Raw genomic sequence first — 20,315 nt, forward strand, 5'->3', positions numbered from 1 at the left:
GAGCAGGGAGCCCAATGCGGGACTCGATCCCGGGACTCCAGGATCATGACCTGAGCCGAAGGCAGTCACTTAACCAACTGAGCCACCCAGGTGCCCAAGTTTGTATCTTTCTTATGAATGAATTCTATTTTGTATTTTTCATATTCTTATAATATATTTAAATGCCACTTTTTCTGCGAACTATATCTGTATTCTTTACCTACGTTTTTACTCACTCTTGGATTTTTAAAATTGATTTGAAACAGCTATTTATCTATTGGGGAAATTAGACTTTAATTTGCAATGAGTTGCAAATATTCTTCCTAGTTGAACTCTTGACTTTTTATTTTGTTTCAGGCAGTTTTTGCCATGTACAAATTTACTTTTATAAAGACAAACATCAATATTACTTTTATGGCTTCTCAGTTTGTATCATACATAGAAAAGCCTTTCCCACATCTAAATTTTTAAGAAATGTCTAATAGTTTTTTCTAATACATTTATTGAGGGCTCACTTCGGCAGCACATATACTAATACATTTATTGAATAATCCATGTTTCTCCTGGAGATATGAAACACCACCTTCTCCAAACACTAAATTCCTACATGTGTTGAGGCTATTTCTGGAAGCTCTATACTCTTTCACTTATCTGCCTATCAAGTCATGAGTCATATCACATTTTTAATTACTGTAGCATTGCATTTTTTCCAGCTTTATCATGAAATAATTGACATATGACAATGTGTAACTTTAAGGTGTACAATGTTATTTAAAACACATATATTGCAAAATCACCACTACAGCTAACACTTGAATCATGTCACATAATTACCGTTTCTTTTTTGTGACAAGAATATTTGAAATCTACTCTTAACAACTTTCAAGTATAAAATAAAATATTATCAACTACAATCACTATATTGCACATTAGATCCTCGGGACTTACTCATCCTGTAACTGAAAGTTTATACTCTTTGATCAACATCTCCCCTCTTCCCTCAAGTCCTGGCCCCGTTAACCACCATTCTAGTCTGTTTCTGAGTTGATTTGTTAGATTCCATACATTAAGTGATGCTACACAGTACTTTTCTTTGTCTGACTTATTTCACAGCGTAGTGCCCTCAAGGTCCATCCATGTTACAAATGGCAAGATGTCCATCTTTCTCATACATGAATAGTATTTCATGTTCATATATACATGCCACATCATCTTAATCCATCTTTATCCCTTCATCCATTGACAGGCCCTTAGGCTGTTTCCATATCTTGGCTACTGTGAATTAATGCCACAATGAACACAGAAATGCAGATTATCTCTTCAAGATCCTGTCTGCATTTCTTTTGGATACATATCCAGAAGAGTACTGTTTGATCATATAGTAGTTCTATTTTTAATTTTTTGAGGATCCACTATACTGCTTTCCATTGTGGCTTAGTCAATTTACATTCCCACCAACAGTGCACAAGGGTTCCCTTTTCTCCACATTCTCCTAAACATTGGTTCTCTCTTACTTTATTTTTTTTTTTAAAGATTTATTTATTTATTTGAGAGAGCGAGAAAGTACATGAGAGGGGGGAGGGTTAGAGGGAGAAGCAGGCTCCTCGCCGAGCAGGGAGCCCGATGCGAGACTCGATCCAGGGACTCCAGGATCATGACCTGAGCCAAAGGCAGTCGCTCAACCAACTGAGCCACCCAGGCGCCCTCTCTCTTATCTTTTTGATTTTAGCCATTCTAACAGGTGTGAGGTGATATCTCATTGTGGTTTTGATTTGCATTTCCCAGACGACTAGTGATTTTGAATAACTTTTCATATACCTGTTGGTCATTTGTAGATCTTTAGAAAAATGTCTATTCGGTTCCTTTGCTCATTTTTAATTAATTGGATTTTGCTTTTTTTTTTTTTTTCCTATTGAGTTATATAACTTCTTTACATATTTTGGATGTTAACCCCTTATCAGATATATGACTTTATTATTTTCTTCCATTCCATAGGTTGCATTTTCATTCTGTTGATGGTTTCCTTTACTGTGCAAAAGCTTTTTAATTTGATATAGTCCCACTTGTTTGTTTTTCCTTTTGCTGTCAAATCCAAAAAATCACTGCCAAGAATGATGTCAAGGAGCTTACTCCCCATGCTTTCTCCTAGGAGTTTTATGGTTTCAGGTCTCACATTCAAGTCTTTAATCCATTTTGAGTTGATTTCTGTGTATGGTATAAGAGAGGGGGCAGCCTCATTCTTTTGTAGGTGGCTGTCCCGTTTTCCCAATACCATTTATTGAGAGACTGTTCTTTCCTCATTGTAGTCTTGGCTCCTTTGTCATAAATTAATTGACCAAATATGCATGGGTTCTGTGCTCTTTAACCTGTTGTAATGACCTATATGTCTGTTTTTATGCCAACACCACACTGTTTTGATTACTACAGCTTTGTAATACAGTTTGAAATCAGCAAGGGTGATGGCTCCCCACCTTTATCTTTCTTAAGACTGTTTTGGATATTTGGGGCCTTTTGTGGTTCCCCACAAATTTTAGGATTGTTTGTTCTATTTCTATGAAAAATACCATTAGAATTTTTTTTTTTTTTCTCAAAGATTTTATTTATTTATTCACGAGAGATAGAGAGAGGCAGAGGCAGAGGGAGAAGCAGGCTCCCCGCGGAGCAGGGAGCCCGATGCGGGACTCGATCCCAGGACCCTGGGATCATGACCTGAGCTGAAGGCAGACGCTTAACCGACTGAGCCACCCAGGCGTCCCAACCATTAGAATTTTGATAGAGATTGCACTGTATCTGTAGATCACTTTGAGTAATAAGGACAGGTTAACAATATTAATTCTTCCGATCTACAAGCACAGAATATCTTTCCATTTTTTGTCTTTACTTTATTTCACCAATGTCATACCTTTCAGCATACAGACCTTTCACCTCCTTGATTAAATGTATTCCTAAATATTTTACTCTTTTTTTCTTTTCTTATTTTATTTTTTTCTTAATTTCTCTTTCTGCTAATTCATTGTTAGTATATAGAAATGCAATTGGTTTTTGTATACTGATTTTGTACCCTGTAGCTTTACTGAATTCATTTATTAGTTCTAACAGTTTTCTGATGAAGTCTTTCAGGTTTTCTATATATAATATTGTCATCTGCAAATAGAGATGATTTTACTTCTTCCTTTCCGATTTGGATGCCTTTTATTTCTTTTTCTTGCCTAACCACTCAGGCTATGACTTCTAATATGATGTTGAATAGGAGGGGTGAGAGTGGGAATCTTGTCTTGCTCCCCAACTTAGAAGAAAAGCTTTCAGCTTTTCACCACTGGGTATAATGTTAGTTGTGGGCTTGTCATATGTGGCTTTTGTATGTTCCCTCTATGCCCACTTTGTTGGGGGAGTTTTTATCATAAAAGGATGTTGAATTTTGTCAAATGCTTTTTCTGCATCTACTGAGGTGACTGTATAATTTTTATCCTTCCTTTTCTCAATGTGGTATAATACACTTTCATATCTAATGGGGCTAGTCATTACTTATCAGTCTTTTCTTTCAGTTTCTCTACCTTTTCTTTTGTCTTTTTTTCTATATGAACTAGTAAACTAGAAGGGGGAATTATTCAGAATACAGCACAAAGAGATAAAGTAATAGACAATATAACAAAAAGATTAAGACATATAAATAATATTCAAAAAGAAAAAGAATAGGAAACAATGTTTGAAAATGTAATGGATAACAATTTCCTAAAATGGCTGGAAAAAAAAAAATCCTCAGATGAAATGCATGATAGCCAAGCAGAACAATTAGAGCTAAATCCACAGCTAAATATGTCATAGTAAGACTGCTAAATGCTAAGGACAATGAGAAAACTTAATAGTTACACCTGAGTGTTCTCTTTTTGCCACTTACTATTCTAAGCAATTTTCTTATTTCAACTGCTTCTCACAACAATTCTGTAAGATCACCACTATTGTTTTCCCATTTTATAATTATAAAAGTAAGGTAGAGCAAAGCCAGGACTCGAAATCAGATGGTCTTGTACCAGAATCCATGCTTTTAATCACTATGTTATACTGCTCTTCCAGCAACTAAAGTAATAGACTTCCCAACAGCAACAAAAAATGAGAATTTGCTACTCACTGACATTCAATGAAAAAACTACTGAAAACTATACTTCAGAAAGAAGGAAATGGAATCCAGAGGAAAAAATGAAATACAAGCAACAACAGTGAGCAAAGAAATAGGTAAACAGGTTTGCAAAGGCAGATGGAGCAGTTTAAAAATAGCATGCAGTTTAAAAATAAGATGAAAGAGGGGCGCCTGGGTGGCTCAGTCGTTAAGCGTCTGCCTTCGGCTCAGGTCACAATCCCAGGGTCCTGGGATTGAGCCCTGCATTGGGCTCTCTGCTCTGCAGAGAGCCTGCTTCTCCCTCTCCCACTCCCCCTGCTTGTGTTCCCTCTCTCACTGTGTCTCTCTCTGTCAAATAAATAAATAAAATCTTAAAAAATAAATAAATAAAAATAAGATGAAAGAAGAAAACTAAAGTTCTAGATCTGAATAGAAGACAGGTAAAGATACTGATCAGAATTCCTAAAAACAAGGCTATATGTTAAAATGATAGGAATCTTTAAAAATCCAATTCTATACTCAGCCAAACTATCAATCCAGAGTAAAGGTAATATAGCCATTTTCTTACAAACAAAAATCCCTTAAAACTTAACCTCCCAACATGAACTTATTTTAAAAATATAGATAGATAAATAAATAAGAAATAAATAGATAGGTCTGTTTTCATGGGTTAGTACATATACATGTATTTCTTAGCTCTGGGCACTGAGAGAGCCTAGAAGCAGTGACAAGATAATAGCAATGTGCAAGCCCAGCATCTAGATTTGGGCTTTCAAATACCATTCTCCAAAGGAACCAGGGCTCCTTGAAGAAATGGATGGGTCTAAAGCTATGAAAGGGAAAATATAAAGTTAGCCTGGAGCATTTCTAGTGCCAAAAAGTAAGGGGCGGGGGGAAAGATGAGGGTATGTCAAAAGCAGATAGGAATCAATCTGAAAAAGCACCCAACGGCTAAACATAGAACAAGTCATTTGAGCAACAAAATAGATTACAATAGTATTAAATTATAATCAAAGGGAAAAAATGGGTTCATACTGATGTAAACAACTAAATAAGTTCCTACTGATAGACAACTGAGTAAATAAATTAACAAATGCAGGACAAGGGACAAATCTTCCTTACAGAAGAATTCTAATTAATAAATGTAGAAAAAATGTGGGAAACAGAAAATCACCATTAAAACACCACAGTTAATAATTGCTATAGGCAAGAACCACTGATGAATGTTAAAATTAGTGGACAAACTTTAAGGAAAAACAGAATAGGTGCACAGCCTCAAAATAGCTCCCTCAAAATACTTACTAGTGACTATGGTAGTTTCAATACGCCCATATCCTGTGACACTCCTTCCTCTCTCTAGGAAGTGGAACTTAAATCCCTCTCTTTGAGTGTGGGCTGCACTTAGCAACTCACTTCTAATGAACAGCGTATGAAAAGGGAAAAATCCTAACTTGACAGCAGAGAACCCTGGCAGACACCACCTTAATCAAGAGATCAAGGTTATCCTCACCAGTAATAAGCCACGTTGACAGCATGTACTCCGGATATGCAATGAGAAGGGCACTTTACCTCTGTGGAATACTCTTTCCTGAAAACCCACAATCCTGGTCTAATCATGAGAAAAACCCAAGTTGAGGGACAGTCTATAAAATAGCTGACCAGCATACTTCAAAATTATCAGGAAAATGAAAGGTAAGAAAAGACAGAAAAACTGGCATAGTCTAAGGAGACTGAGAGAACACTTCAACTACATGCAGTGTGGTATCCTGTACAATGTTTAAGAAAAAATATGGGACTATCTACGACATGGGGTTCTAGGTGGATGTCGTCCGTCCGTCCCCAAAGTACAAATCTTAAGGAGAAAAAAATGATGTATCTGACTAAAATTAAGTATTTGTCAAGAAAAGTCTCCATAAAAAAGTCAAAAGACAATCCACTGACTGGAAAAAAAAAAATAATGCTTAACAGACGTTTAGTCTCCGACATCTGGGTGGCTTAGTCGTTAAACATCTGCCTTCGGCTCAGGTCATGATCCCAGAGTCCTGGGATCGAGCCCCACATTGGGCTCCCTGCTCTGCGGAAAGCCTGCCTCTCCCTCTCCCACTCCCCATGCTCGTGTTCCTGCTCTCTCTGTGAAATAAATAAATAAAATCTTAAAAAAAAAAAAAAATTTAGGGGCGCCTGGGTGGCTCAGTTGTTAAGCGTCTGCCTTCGGCCCAGGTCATGATCCCGGGGTCCTGGGATCAAGTCCCGCATCGGGCTCCCTGCTCTGCGGGAGGCCTGCTTCTCCCTCTCCCACTCCCCCTGCTTGTGTTCCCTCTCTCGCTGTGTCTCTCTGTCGAATAAATAAAATCTTTATTTAAAAAAAAAAAAAAAAATTTAGTCTCTAGAACATATAAACAACCTCTGCAAATTCAAAGGAAAAGAAAAAAATACCAATTTTTAAAATGGGCAAAGGATATGAACAGGAGAAGATACCAAAATGTACAATAAAAATTTGGGAAGATACTCAGTCCCACAATTAGGAAAATATAAACTAATACGATCAGTACAGAAAATTCAAAGAATTATGCTTACTATGAAAATAGCTTTTAGTGAAGGTGAAATGCCTGTTAAAAAGGTGTTTGTCTTTTACAGAAAATATTATACACAAGGAAACATTCACTTAAGCATTTAAATATACTTACTTACTAAAACCAAAGTTGACTGACTGATCGCTGAGAATTTCAAACTGTACAGGACGATCACCCATGCAGTATTTTCTTAATAACTCAAGGCAGGTATGTAATGTTTTTCTTGAGGGCTTATTTTCATGAAAAAGATCACCACCTAACAAAATAAAATCTACCTAATCAACAGAAAATAGTGTGAAAATTAGTATGTTTTATGGGTAAGAACGTTAAAACTATAGATTAAAGGGGTAGGAAAAAAAACTCATAAAAGATACTATTGTGTATGAAGATTTAAAGTTTTATATTTTATTTATTCAAGGGGCCTGCCAGTCTGTTGATTAATCTGACTCCAACTCAGGTTCTTAGGCCACCTTTCAAAAAAGCCACCTTCAAATTATTATACCAAACCTCTGACTCATGCTACTGGAAGTGACCATTATTTCTTTTGTTGTTGTTGTTATCTAAATCAAACACAAATTTAGCACTTTAACAGCACCTATGGACAAGAGAGCCGATTCAATTCAGATTACTCTGTCAATTCATTCAATAATTACTTAGGGCTCCTATAGGCCCTGGCACCCAAGGAAATAGCAATCTACAAAACAGATGATGTCCATGCCCTCATTAAACACTGACAGAGTGCAATTCCCTATACTGGGACCTGAGGATACAAATGATGGATAAAATACAACCTCTTTCCTAAATATGTTCAGAGTCTAAAGAAGAGACAAAGTGTTACACATCTGAACAGAACTCAAATTCAGACATGCACTAGAATGGGTATGCAAACAAACCAGGAGCAGCAATGACATCACAATCAATTCTAACTGAAGGGAAAAAACTCATTGAGGACAGGGAGTCCAGAAGGGATATGCCAACACGGTGGCATCTGAGTTGCACTATGAAGAATAAATGAGACTTTAAGGAAGAGCATTCTAGAAACAAGAGAAAAAAAATTATACAGAAAAAGAGTTCAACATTCATACTTTCAGGAAGTGTATAATCTACCTAAAGAAACTTGATTAAATTCTTAATTATACAAAAGAACCCAGCAGTACAGATCACTTGGGCTACAGCAGTGAGGGGGAGCGGAATACAGTACCCCCCAAAAGTGTCACTTTGGCACGTGGACTGTTTTGAGCTGAAGGCAGTTAAGACTGGGCAGACTCAGGAAAAGCTTTTTTTTGTTTGTTTTATCCCCCTTAACTGCCTGAAAGAATTTAGACAGGGGGCCTATACTAGGAAGAGAGCTATTACCAGAGAACTTTTTATCTCTGCATGGCATGGCAAACATTTGCTCTTCCCCTCTTCCTATGAATTATCTTCCTCCCCTTTGAAGTCCCAGACCTCTACCCCCTCTCTCCTTAGCTCAGGATGGCAATATAAGCCTCAATTACCTGACTGTCAGGGAGTCTAATATTTTTATGAGGCTCCTATACATACAAAATTTGTTTTGCTCCTGTTCATGCGTCTTATGTCAATTTAATTATTAGACCAGCCCAAGAACCTAAAAGAAAAGAAGGGAAAAGTTTTCCATCTTACAGTAGTCAGAGAAGCTTCAATAACAGTGTGGGACTAAAGCTAGGTCTTCAAAAATGAACAAGAGTTAAGGAAGAAAATGATCACAACAGCATAGGAAAAAAACAACAAAGAAAACAAAACAAAAAACATTTCAAGGGGGAGTAGTGATCTAAATGATATAGTTTCACTTTTGCAAGATGAAGAGTTCTGGAGGTTGGTTACACAGCAATGTGAATGTGCTTAATGCTGATAAAGTGTACACTTAAAAATGGTTAAGATGGTAAATTTTGTTACGTGTATATTTTACCACAAATCAAAAAAAAATTTTTTTTTCATTTTTAAAAGCTGGTTTGTGACTCCAGGGAACACTGAAAAGGGCACAACCTGCTTCTATGGTATTCCTGCCGAAAGTGAATCTAATCATGAGGAAATATCAGACAAATCCAACAGAAGATTCTCTAGCAGGAAACAGACCTCCTTTGGCTCCAAGTTTCTCTGCCCTCAGGGATACGAGGAAGCCATCTTAAAAGGAGATAGTACTAGATATTCCCTTATTCATTAACAAAATTTTAAGAGTTACCTACTGCTTGCTAAATCCTTCCTAGATTTTAAGATACAGCATGAACAAGCAGAAAAGATTTTTCACTCTCATGGGAGTTGACCTTCTAGTGGAGAAGATCGATAGTAAACAAGTAGCCAATTCAATATATTATTTCAGACGGTGTTATGAAAAAAACAAACAGAGTAACTGAAGTGTTTGGAGATATCCAGGAAGACCTCTCCAAAAAGGTAAAACGTGCTCTCCAGATGTGCAGAGGTCCCAGAGGAGAACATGCTAGGGTGGATGGAGCACACTGAACGATACAGAGAGTTGTAAAAGTCTCCTGGCAGGGGCCAGATCAAGTTGAGCCTTGTAGTTTGAATTTTATTTTAGTCAATGGAAGGCCACTTGAAGATTTTAAGCAGCAGAGTGATATGATCTGTTTTATGTTCACTTGGCTGCTATGCTGAATAGATGTAGGGAAAAAGAATGCAAATAGAAAGACCAATGGGGAGTACTGCAGTCCAGCAAAATAGGATAAATGTTTTAGGCTAAACACATAGGCACAAAAACACTTTCCATATACATTCAGGAGGAAGAACCAAAGGACCTGCAGAAAAACTGAACAAGACTCTGAGGAAAAGTCAAGGTTGAAGATACTAATTTGTAAGTCACAACCATTTATGTTTACTCCCCAGCTCTCTCCTAAAATGTGCAGGACATTTCAAGGGCTTGCTGGAATGTTGACCTGAATGCCCTATTGGAATCTCCAACTCAAATGGTCTCAATCAGAATTCATCACCTTCCGACATAAAGAAGTACCTCTTCCTTATTTAGAAGGAATTTCTATTATTGGTACCACCATTCACCCAAACTTAACATACTCTAGACTTTCTCCTCTCCCTTTCCCTCCCAAACTTAACACACTCTAGACTTTGTCCTCTTCCTTTCCCTCAACTTCACCCCTGAAGTATGCAAATCTAATCTTTGAAATACCTCTTGCATTCACTTCCTCTTTTCCATCCCACGCCACAGTCTCCAATTCACCCTATACCCTGTTGCCAAATGATTTTCCATTGAATTGGGTACAAATTCCTCAATCTGGCATATGAAGCCCTCCTAATGCAGCTCAAACAGCGTTTCTGGTCTTTCAGCATGCTTTCTAACATATGGCCTACTAATGAGCCAAACTGACCTGTTGTACCCCTAACATACCTCATACTGTCTCACCTCTGTGCCCTTCCTCCTGTTTCCTGTGAAATGTACATTCTCTATGCTCTTCACCCATCAAAAGCCTACTCATTCTTCAAAGCCCAAGTTAAATGCCACCTCGTTCATTAAACTGATCTTGCCTTCCTCTATATGTGATCTCTTCTACTTCTAAACTCCCAGAAAGGCTGATTGTAATTTTCTTATGGTTCTTACCACATAAGACCTTGCATCTGAGCATTATGGACATCTGTCTTATCTCACATACCAGTATCCTGTATGTTCTTGGCACACAGAAACGATGAGTCATCTTTCCATTTCAAACAGAAACTGCCACAGGATCCTGCACTCAGTAAACACCCCATAAATATGTGTAAACTTTCACAAACTTCTAACAAAACCAACTCCTACTTTAATTAAGGTCACAAAGCACTTAAAATCTGCTTTGGGTTTGTAGTATATTGATATTTAAGCAGGCAATGTGAGCATATGAGCCTATAAAACAAACCTCCAACTTTAAGAAAGGAAGAGTCTACCGACTAAGGGAGCATAGTAGAAACTGAAAAAATGTAAACCAAACTCACTTCCTTTTCCTGGGCAAGTCTTAAAATTTCATCCAGTGTTACAAATGTATCATTTCCTCTGACTGCATCTTTCTCCATAAATCCCAGATGAATATCTGTTGCAACTAAGATTTTAAATGTATTTTCATCATCACTATATAAAAAAAGAAGAAACATTTCAATATAATTCATTAAAAGATGAATCAAGAAGATTAAAACCTAAATTTAGAAGATATATAATAATTATACAGTAAAATCACTTTTCTAGCTTTTAAAATAGGTCTGAAAATTTGAAGCATTCAACAGATCTTCAATGTTACATAGTTTGCCTACACCTAATTCAAAATAGAACAAACACTCGTGAACTTTAAAAAGATTCTGTGACTCCTTTCAAAAAAGTATAACCTTATTACAACTCCAGTGTTACACACTCCTTTGGACCCTGGACCTAAAAGCTTCGTTGTTTTCAAATTTTGTTCCATCCCGAAATCCCAAAAGGATTTGACCCCGTATCTAAACTTGCTATTTATCTATTTTGCACTCTTCAAGGAAAATCAGAGTTGACTGTTAATTTAAAAAGCCTTCTTACTTTATAAGTAGATTTTGTCCCAATAAACTAGTAACTCACATTCAAGCCCCTGAAGACACCTGCTTGATTCTATTCCCTACATACAATTAGTGTTTCATTAACAAATCTGGCCAAGTAACAAAACAGATTTACAGTTCCATCTGAATTTGGTAGTATCCAAAGGTACTCTCATGTGAAGCAGCAATGTAGTAGTTATTAATACCTTCTTCAGTTTAATGTAACTTTTAACTTTCTTTAAAATACTTGGGGCAGCTGGGTAGCTCAGTTGGTTAAGTGCCTGCCTTTGGCTCAGGTCAGGAATGTATTTCGGGGATCCCTGCTCAGTGAGAAGCCTGCTTCTCCCTCTCCCTCTGCCCCTCCCTCCCACTCAAGCTCTCTTTCTCAAATAAGTAAATAAAATCTTTAAAAAAAATTAAAAAAACCTTTCTTTAAAATACTTATGTATCTATGAACTCTTCTCAACTTCTACATGTAAAGAAGTAGGTATTATTATCTTTGAAAAGTGAGAAAACTAAACAGAGAAATTAAGTAATTTATCGCACAAATAAGTGGAAGAAACAGGATTTAACCACTCGGTCTATTTTCACTAAACCATAATGAACTCAAAACAACTTTCAGATATATCTCCAAAATTGAAATCTTTATATATGAGATTTTTCCAGGAAAGATTTCTCTTCAGAAACTTCAAAGATGAAATATATGCACAAGTTCTAACTGCTACACACACACCGGCTGATCAGAATACTTTCAAAATCACATTACCCTATGCTTCCACAGCAATTTATAAAATATTTTCAAATGAATTCCCTCATTTAAACATCTAAATTAATCTGAGAAAGGCAATTTTGTTCCAATTATATACATAAAGTGAAGAAATTGATGCAAGGTTCAGAGAACTGCTAACTTGCCCAAGGTCACACAGTATTAACCAAGGAATTGAAATCGGGGTACAACACTCCAAGTCTAAAGCTTTTTCCACATAACTTCTGATTCTTTTATTGATTTTCATTTTACTCAAATTCATTTCCAATTTATTCAACACTAGAGCAATTTACTACTCTAAAAATCTGCTTAAACAGGCTTGCACTAACCAGTGTGACTTCCCAACAAAAGTTCAAGAATATTGAGAGCTTCAATATTTTAGGACAAAGCCTAAGAATATAAACTTATATACTACAGTAATATACCAAATTACTGCAAGGCCTCAATCTATAGCTATATATTATCTTTTAGTTAGCAAACATATATTAATTTTTTAACATTCTAAATACTCTTTTTGATGACTAACATTTCTGTTCATAGGCAAGCTATTTACTGCTAATTTTTTAAATAAGTTTTCGTTCATGGTGATCATAGTTGATGGGCTTTAGGAATCCAAAGCAACAAAAAAGATCCCAGAAGACAAATTCTTACAGGGCATCCGCAGGACTCATTTTTATGGTCAGTCCAGCTCCTCTGGAACCAGTTTTCTCTCCAAGTACTCCTGGGTCGTGTGATCAAATACGTCAGAAAACTCACTCGATTCCAAATTCTAGCAAATTCTAAAAGCAAAATTACATTATTGTAAAACATACATTCTTTTAAAAAACTACCAATTTTAGGAACCTCATTTTCATCTACGCACCTACTATATTTTTATTTTTTAAGGGCTAACAATAGAAAATAGCCCATCTCCAGTACCATCTCAGTTTCACCATTATGATTAAACTATTGGAAACTAATGTTTATTAGATAAATGGACAGAAAGAGACACATACAGCAGTTCTGGTTTAGCACACAAAACAACTCTGGATGTGCAGAAATGTTTTAAACAGCATGCACAGGCTACCCTGGAGCGTCGAGAAAATCCCATAATTGCTGCTCAACCACAGGATTGTTTAAAGGAATGGTTCAGTTTAGGAAAAGAGAAGGGCCCCACCTTTAAAACTAGTGTAAATAAACAGAAACACGTGCTCCGCAGAGAAGCGCCCTGCGCCTGCAAGGCAAGTGGAAATGGCCAAGATATTCCGGGAACCCAGTTCCACGTCCGGACTCCCGGTTCCTTCCAGATTCTAAGCCTCAACACACCACCCCCACCCGCAACTGGACAGTCTGAAGCCAGAATCAGAACCCTCTAGGGCTTAGCCGACCGGTCCCATTCTTTCCAGAGAGTCAATCCACTTAGGGCTTCCGCCCGGGATCCCACAAAATAGGAGGCGGTACGATTCCTAAATTACCCCACATCTACACTCTCCAAAGCCCCCGCACCAAACCCCCAGGCTATCGTTTACCCGGGAAGAAGGAGCGGGATTCGTGAGAAAAAACGCAACAGCACCTCGAGAGCCTGCACGTAAGAAGAACCTGCCGGGCCATAAACCTCAATTAGGCGGGAGAGGAAAAAAAAAAAAAAGCAACTCATTCTCTCGCGATACCTCATTGATGACGTAGCGCTTCAAGTCTTCTTCGGCTCTCATCGGCTGCCGAATGCCGTGAGCGAGCCGGGAAAGTAGCGGCGTCGCCCCGCCCTCAAGCAGGAGCCAATCCTGAGAAGCCGAGGGACGACCCCGGAAGCGAGGTCCGCGATAGAGATGTTTCCCTTCTTTAAGGTGGGTAGCTCTTGCTTGTCCCGGACCGCGCTCCTTGATCCTCTCGCGCCACCTAAAAACTACTGGGCCCTTGGGGGCGGGTCACTTGTCGACCCCGAATGAGCCCGGCAGTTCGGGCCGCGTCGTGGATCCGGGGTAGGGCTGGAGCGGCTTCTCCACTCTTGGCTGTTTGGAAGGCCGCAGGCGCGACTGCGGGCCTGGGAAGTGACCAATCGGTGCCAGAGGGCCGGGACTGGGGGCCTTCTCCCTCACTCCCACTCCCCAGAATTAGAGTATTCTGACCCTTTTTTTCCCTGCTTCCCCTTATTTTCACCCCTGGATCCCGGGTTCAGCACATCTGTATTGCTTTGTGCTGATAGCAGTAAAATATAATACAGTAAAAAAATAATGTGAAACTTTTGAATTAGAAAACTTGACCTTTTAGTTCCATTGAAGCGTCCCTAATCTAGGGCAGGTTGTTTTATTCCGAAGTTCGGCGCCTTCACCGGTAAAATGGGGTTTATGACCGCATCTGTCACTGAGTTATTTGTGAGGCGTTGACATAGTTTAGATCTCTGTCGAAATCTGTTCTTTTAAACATACCCTATTTCTTCTTGGTTGAGGACCATCGAGTAAGAATCTTAATCGATTTTTTAAAATCCTGAATCGGAGATGCACCTAGGTTTGACTCTTTAAATTAAATCATCTAAAATTAGAAAAGAAATTTTATATGTACAGTTATTGTATCTGGAGCACTAAGTTCAGAATTTATTTTAAAAAGTGGGGGGAGTTTTTATAGAAAGGAAAGGGGAGGATCAAATATGTGCCTTATTGTTTCTGTATTTGATATAATTAAATGAACTTTATGGTATCTGTTCAAAGTGTTTAATGAACTGATGTATGATCATTTTTGTGTTGCAAGGTTCAGGAAATAGATAGTAAAGAAAAAAATGAGAACCCCAATGGGAGTTCCTACATACAGATCACAAATACAGAGAACAAACCGGTGGTTACCAGAGGGGAGAGGGGTGAGGAGATAGACAAAATAGGTGAAAGGTTTGAGGAGGTACAAACTTCCATTTATAAAATAAATAAGTCACAGAGATGAAAAGCACAGCATAGAGAATATAGTCAACAATACAGTAAGTATAGTCAGTAATACAGTATACTGTGGTGAGCATTGAGTAATGTATAGAATTGTCGAATCACTGTGTTTGTACACCTGAAACTAACATTGTATATCAACAATTCTTCAATAATAAAAAGTGAAAATTCCAAAAGAACTAATAAAAGATAAAGTAATTCCGATGGGTCTCAGTAGACTCTGAAAAGCTGGGAAGAACTTGGAAATCCTTTAGTACAGTCATTACATTTTATAATGAAGTAACAGGCCCAGAGACGCTATTAGTCATAAGTGATAAATTTAAACCTAAGGTTAGTACTTTTGGCACTAGTAATAAAATCTAATGCCACATTAGGATTGAATACTGTTAAACTTGTGAAATTAGAAAGAAATTAGTATCTTAAGGGAAGACCAACTCTGGAACTTCTCAGTAGCCATTCCAAACAAAATCAAGTGATAGGGCTTTAATTAGATTTAATTCTACAAATATTAATGCCCTTTGTATAAGTAGGACATAAATATAAGTTAAATACAGTCTCTATCCTTAAGCTTATAATCTAAGGAAATAATTAGTGCTGAAATAAGACAATAGGTAGAACAAAAAAGGCTACCAGAGAGAAATCAAATTTGGAAGTTCCAAGAAAGAATGGAAGAGAGAACATCTGAGAAGAGCCTTGAAAGACTGGTAGGATTTCAACAAATGTAATCAGGAGCCTGAGAAATGGTATTTTTAAAAGATATTTATTAGTTATTTGCATTTTTAAAAATTGATTAAGATTTAATAAGCTGTGTAACTCTTTAATACTGGTTTATAAATTAATGTGGCAGCTTAGCTGAATTAATGTCACTTCCTTCAAGAAGCCTTCTCTAATCCTTTAGGACTGTGTTCATTATAACCCTCTTGTATACTCATTGTGTCTGAACAGAGTCCTGTCCTTGCACAGCTCATGCTGTTGTTGCCAGTCGCCTCGACTAGACAATAACCTTCCTGAGGTTAAGACATGGACCTTGTTCATTATTAAATCCCAGTGCCCAAAGACTGGCACGGACCAGGCATTCTATTCATATTTGTTGAATGGTGAATGACAGCTGAAATTCAGTTCAAAACAAGAAGCCAACTAAGAACTATAGCTGTCTATCAATGAATGGGACTCCTTTTTAAAGCAGTGAATTTTCTCAAGCTGAAATTATTAAAGTAGAAATAGGATAATTATTACAGATGTTATAATAAAGATACTTGGATTGATGAGAGGTTTGTACAGATTCCTTGGGGCTATTCCGTCTCTAAGAATTCTTTGAAGTAATTTATTAGAAACTAAAAGTTTTTGTTTCTGCTTTACATCATCTGTGTGTCTAGTTTATAAAAATCGTGAATGTGCCTGTTTTTTAAATTATGGTTTAAAAGCTTTAAGCATTTATCACTCTTAGTATAATACAATAGTATCGAAACCAATAGATTCAGAATAATATAACCATTGACTTAGTAGAATTAAAAAAAAATAAGGAGTTTTAACCATTAAAGGTATAGATAACAAATTTCAGCTCTGGTATTTAGAGACTGTAAAGACTACCAATAAAACCAAAAAGTTTAGACAGGGTTTATTGTGTATGTTTGCAAGACTTTGTAATTGATAAACAATTACTATTTTGCTAATAATTTTTGTGTTTGTGTTTCCAGATCTTAATATGGATAAAATAAAGCAGATATAATTCACCTCTAGAAAGATTATTTATACCCTGGCATTTGAAATGTTTTGTATTTAGTGTCATAGTAAAAATGGAAAAAGGGAAAGTAAATGATGATGGAAAACCAGACCCAGAAAATTCTTTGGACTTTTCTGAACACTTTAACCAACTTGAATTGTTGGAAACACATGGACACCTTATTCCCACTGGTACCCAAAGTCTCTGGGTAGGGAATTCTGACGAAGACGAGGAGCAAGATGAAAAAACCGAAGAGTGGTATCAATTGCAAGAAAAAAAGATGGAAAAAGATCCAAGCAAATTGCTTCTTTGGGCTGCGGAAAAAAATCGGGTAAAAAACAAACAAACAAACAAAAACAGTTAAAGAGGAAACCATAATATAGTAGGAAAAGTACTGGATTCAGAGCCAGAAGACCTGTCCCTGAACCTCTATTTAGTTTGTAACTTTGGGTAAATCCTACCGTTCCTGAACCTCTATTTTCTTACCTATAAAAATGGCCATGATAATACCTGTATCTTTTATACAGGATTTGAGGATCGAATGAGGCAATGTCCATGAAGGGACATAGTAAGTCACAAAGCATCCTATTGGGTATTATTTGGAAATTTAAGGGATAATTATAAAGTTAGCAAGAAATCACCTATATTTTTAAATCATTTATATTAAGTCATTAAGATCATCCTAGAGACAGCTATCATTTAGAAGAGGGAGGATGGGAATTAACATGTTTTGAATATCAACTATACCATGTGCTTTACTACATTATTTGATTTAATCCTCATATATCCCCACAAGATAAGTAATATTCTTCCCTTTTACAGTTTAAGAAAATGGGATTCAGGAATATCAATTTGCCCAGTATCATGTAAGCAGTATCATCAAATATATTTTTCCCACTCAGCCACTTCTACTTCATTTTACTAAGTTCTTCCATGTCGGTGGTAGTAAATTAATAACTAAAAAGGTCCTGCATTTTTTGGATAACTTTTTCACCCAGGAGCACACTGCATCCCACCAGAGATCCAGAGACCAAACTGAAAATCACTTCCTGAAAACATGTTTCTAAGGTTGTTTTAGTTTGAAGGAGTTGAGCTCCTTAATCTCTAGATTTCCTTGTTACCATTGTATTCTTCTGATAAAGAAATTTATTTTTCAAAGTTTTATGCACTATGTATATTGGTGCGATAATCCTGTAGAAAAATCTGTTATTATGTTTTCACTAATGAAGTGTAAAATATTAAATATGATTATAGTCTGTATTATTCATCTAGGACTAAAGCTTATATGCAGTGGGCCTTAATTGGGCCAGGAATAAATGCACGATAGTCATACATTCGATACTGATACGTGATTTTCAGAGAGTCACATTCTTAGAAGAAAGAGTGTGGTTAACACTAACTTGTTCATTCTTAAATCTGTGGCCATCTGCCCCCCAAAGAGATCGTAAATCATTTTTATTTTAAAGTCCTCTGCTAACAAGTTTTTATGGAACTTAAAAAAAATTTAACACCACTAGACAGTTTAATTTTCTTCATTTACTGTTTTGGGTCACGTTGGGTTTTGAAAAGATCCCTTTTCTTCTCAGCTTACCACAGTGCGGAGACTGCTGTCTGAAAAGGCCACTCACGTGAACACTAGAGATGAAGATGAATATACCCCTCTTCATCGAGCAGCCTACAGCGGACACTTAGAGGTGGTGCGCGAGCTGATCGCACAAGGGGCAGATGTCCACGCGGTGACTGTGGATGGCTGGACACCCCTGCACAGTGCTTGTAAGTGGAATAATACCAGAGTAGCTTCGTTCTTACTCCAGCACGACGCAGATATTAACGCCCAAACAAAAGGCCTCTTGACCCCCTTACATCTCGCCGCAGGGAACAGGGACAGCAAAGATACCCTGGAGCTCCTCCTGATGAACCGCTACATCAAACCGGGTCTGAAAAACAACTTGGAAGAAACGGCCTTTGATATTGCCAGGAGGACAAGTATCTATCACTACCTCTTTGAAATTGTGGAAGGCTGCACAAATTCTTCACCTCAGCCATGACGGTTCTAATAATTTTCTTAAGTTTCCGAGTACCAGTGCCTCCTTTGTGTGAGATAGGACATATCCCCATGATAGAAGGTTGACATCAAAAGTTTTACGGTAGAACTCCAGTGGTACACATTCAAATGTCCTTCCAAGTGACATGCCTAACGTTGATGTCAAAATGTATTTGAAAGTTGTTTGGATGCATCTTTACTGATCTATGTGGACTTTGTAATTTTTATCAGAAATAATTTTAACACACTTATACTTAAAAACTTGTAACGGGTTGTACAGAAAACTAACGATATTTTTGGTGCTGATCCAAGAGAAGTGTATTTTTAAATATCCCCCATCCTGGGTCTTTGTGGAGTATTTAGTATATTGACATGTATTTTTATAAGGCGAGGTAACTCAGAATTCAATTTAAAAAACTCAAGTATACTGGTGCGGTGCAGCCGTCATCTCCACGTCACTATGGCCATTTGCTTTCGTTTTAAACCGTAAGAACTGACTTCCTCGTGACTTGAGTTGTCAGAAGTTCAAGAAAACCTCGAAAGAGCTTAGATCTTTGTCTTTTAGAGCAAAGTAGTTAGCTAAAGTGTTTAGTCCGTGAATGTAATATACTGCCTCTGCTACCACAGTTCACACAATCCTGTGGACGGTCCTACCTCACCCTGGTCAACCCACGTGATCCTTCTTCCGTCGGTGAGTCGGCATGACCTTTTACTCATGCACACAACTCTACCTTGGTCCAAGAGATCATAATGTATCTGCTCGCCAACTGGTTCTACCTGCCTAATCCTGTTTGTTCAGGGCACTGCTCAGATGGTCTCTCTAGTTCACAGGAAGTATCGATTTTTCCGAGGTCCTCCTTTTATACAAATCCTACAAAGGCAAAGAGACAAGGGAAAAGGAATTCTAAGAGTGAAGGGATGATGATTATACTGGGGCTAGATTATAAGTGGCGCAAGCTTTAAAAAGCCACAGTGTGGATGGTGACACGAGTATAAATATGAACATTCAGAAAAAAATAAAAGCTTGGAACAACAAAAATGGCACCAATTCTTGTTTTTCTTTTTTTTACCAGCACAGATCTTCCTTGGACCCATAACCTATGTATTCATGGAGCATACATTGATTGAGCAACTACTCTCTCAGTCTCTCCAGCAGGAGTTTCTCACTGACTACCTAGCCTCTCTGACTATTCCCAAAGGGATTTTTCTCTTAACTTCTTAACACCAGAACTGACATGCTATGGGAAGGAAACTAAACCAATGGGCCTCTTCTTCAGTTATATATTCACCAAGGCTTGTCTTTTTGAGCCAGCTCATATGATCCAATCACTCTGGATTAACTAATAATGTTATTTAATCAAATAGGTGGTTTTCGGGTTAAAAAAAACTGAATCATCTCAGAAAAGTTAATGTATGAACTGAGTTATCATGACAAGTAGGATTCAAGAATTAGGAGAGCTTTAATTATACTATGATCTCTGGCTAGGAGAGCCTCAGGTTCAGAGTATCAGTGTCTACAATGCAAGGGTTTGGCAGAATGTGTTGAGTCCAGGGTGCCTGGGTGGCTCAGTTGGTTAAGCATCTGACTTGATTTTGGCTCAGGTCATGATCTCAGGAAGGAGAGATGGAGCCCTGTGTCAGGCTCTGTGCTGGGCGTGGAGCCTGCTTAAGATTCTCTCTCTCCCTCTG

The 20,315-nt window shown here is 37.6% G+C and overlaps 2 protein-coding genes across 8 annotated transcripts in view; one reads left to right on the plus strand and one right to left on the minus strand.

Moving 5' to 3' along the window:
* The window catches only part of MRE11 (MRE11 double strand break repair nuclease), a 73,862-nt gene extending 60,261 nt beyond the window's left edge, over positions 1 to 13,601 (minus strand). Inside the window, exons 1-4 of one of the 3 annotated variants that reach the window (XM_081799033.1) lie at positions 13,506 to 13,601; positions 12,605 to 12,732; positions 10,620 to 10,756; positions 6,784 to 6,940 (exon numbers count right to left, since the gene is read on the minus strand). In XM_081799033.1, the coding sequence (XP_081655159.1) occupies positions 6,784 to 6,940; positions 10,620 to 10,756; positions 12,605 to 12,624 (314 nt within the window). In that variant the 5' untranslated portion in view covers positions 12,625 to 12,732; positions 13,506 to 13,601. Of the gene's footprint in view, positions 1 to 6,783; positions 6,941 to 10,619; positions 10,757 to 12,604; positions 12,733 to 13,109; positions 13,392 to 13,461 lie in introns of those variants that run through there. The other 2 variants (XM_081799034.1, XM_081799035.1) reach the window with 2 other exon arrangements.
* Positions 13,602 to 13,673: 72 nt separating this feature from the next.
* ANKRD49 (ankyrin repeat domain 49) lies at positions 13,674 to 19,670 on the plus strand. 5 transcript variants are annotated; one of them, XM_006741363.3, is made up of 3 exons: positions 13,674 to 13,776; positions 16,557 to 16,913; positions 18,169 to 19,670. In XM_006741363.3, exons 2-3 carry the CDS (start codon positions 16,656 to 16,658, stop codon positions 18,628 to 18,630), a joined length of 720 nt encoding a protein of 239 aa, XP_006741426.1. In that variant the 5' UTR covers positions 13,674 to 13,776; positions 16,557 to 16,655; the 3' UTR covers positions 18,631 to 19,670. The 5 variants fall into 5 exon arrangements, with proteins under 5 accessions (XP_006741426.1, XP_030892678.1, XP_030892679.1 ...); XM_031036818.2 differs by lacking the exon at positions 13,674 to 13,776 and adding an exon at positions 13,783 to 13,911; XM_031036819.2 differs by lacking the exon at positions 13,674 to 13,776 and adding an exon at positions 13,812 to 15,563.
* Positions 19,671 to 20,315: the final 645 nt, after the last annotated feature.

This window comes from Leptonychotes weddellii, chromosome 11, assembly GCF_054177405.1.
Source record: "Leptonychotes weddellii isolate Sample4059 chromosome 11, ASM5417740v2, whole genome shotgun sequence".
Classification (NCBI taxonomy): Eukaryota; Metazoa; Chordata; class Mammalia; order Carnivora; family Phocidae; genus Leptonychotes; species Leptonychotes weddellii.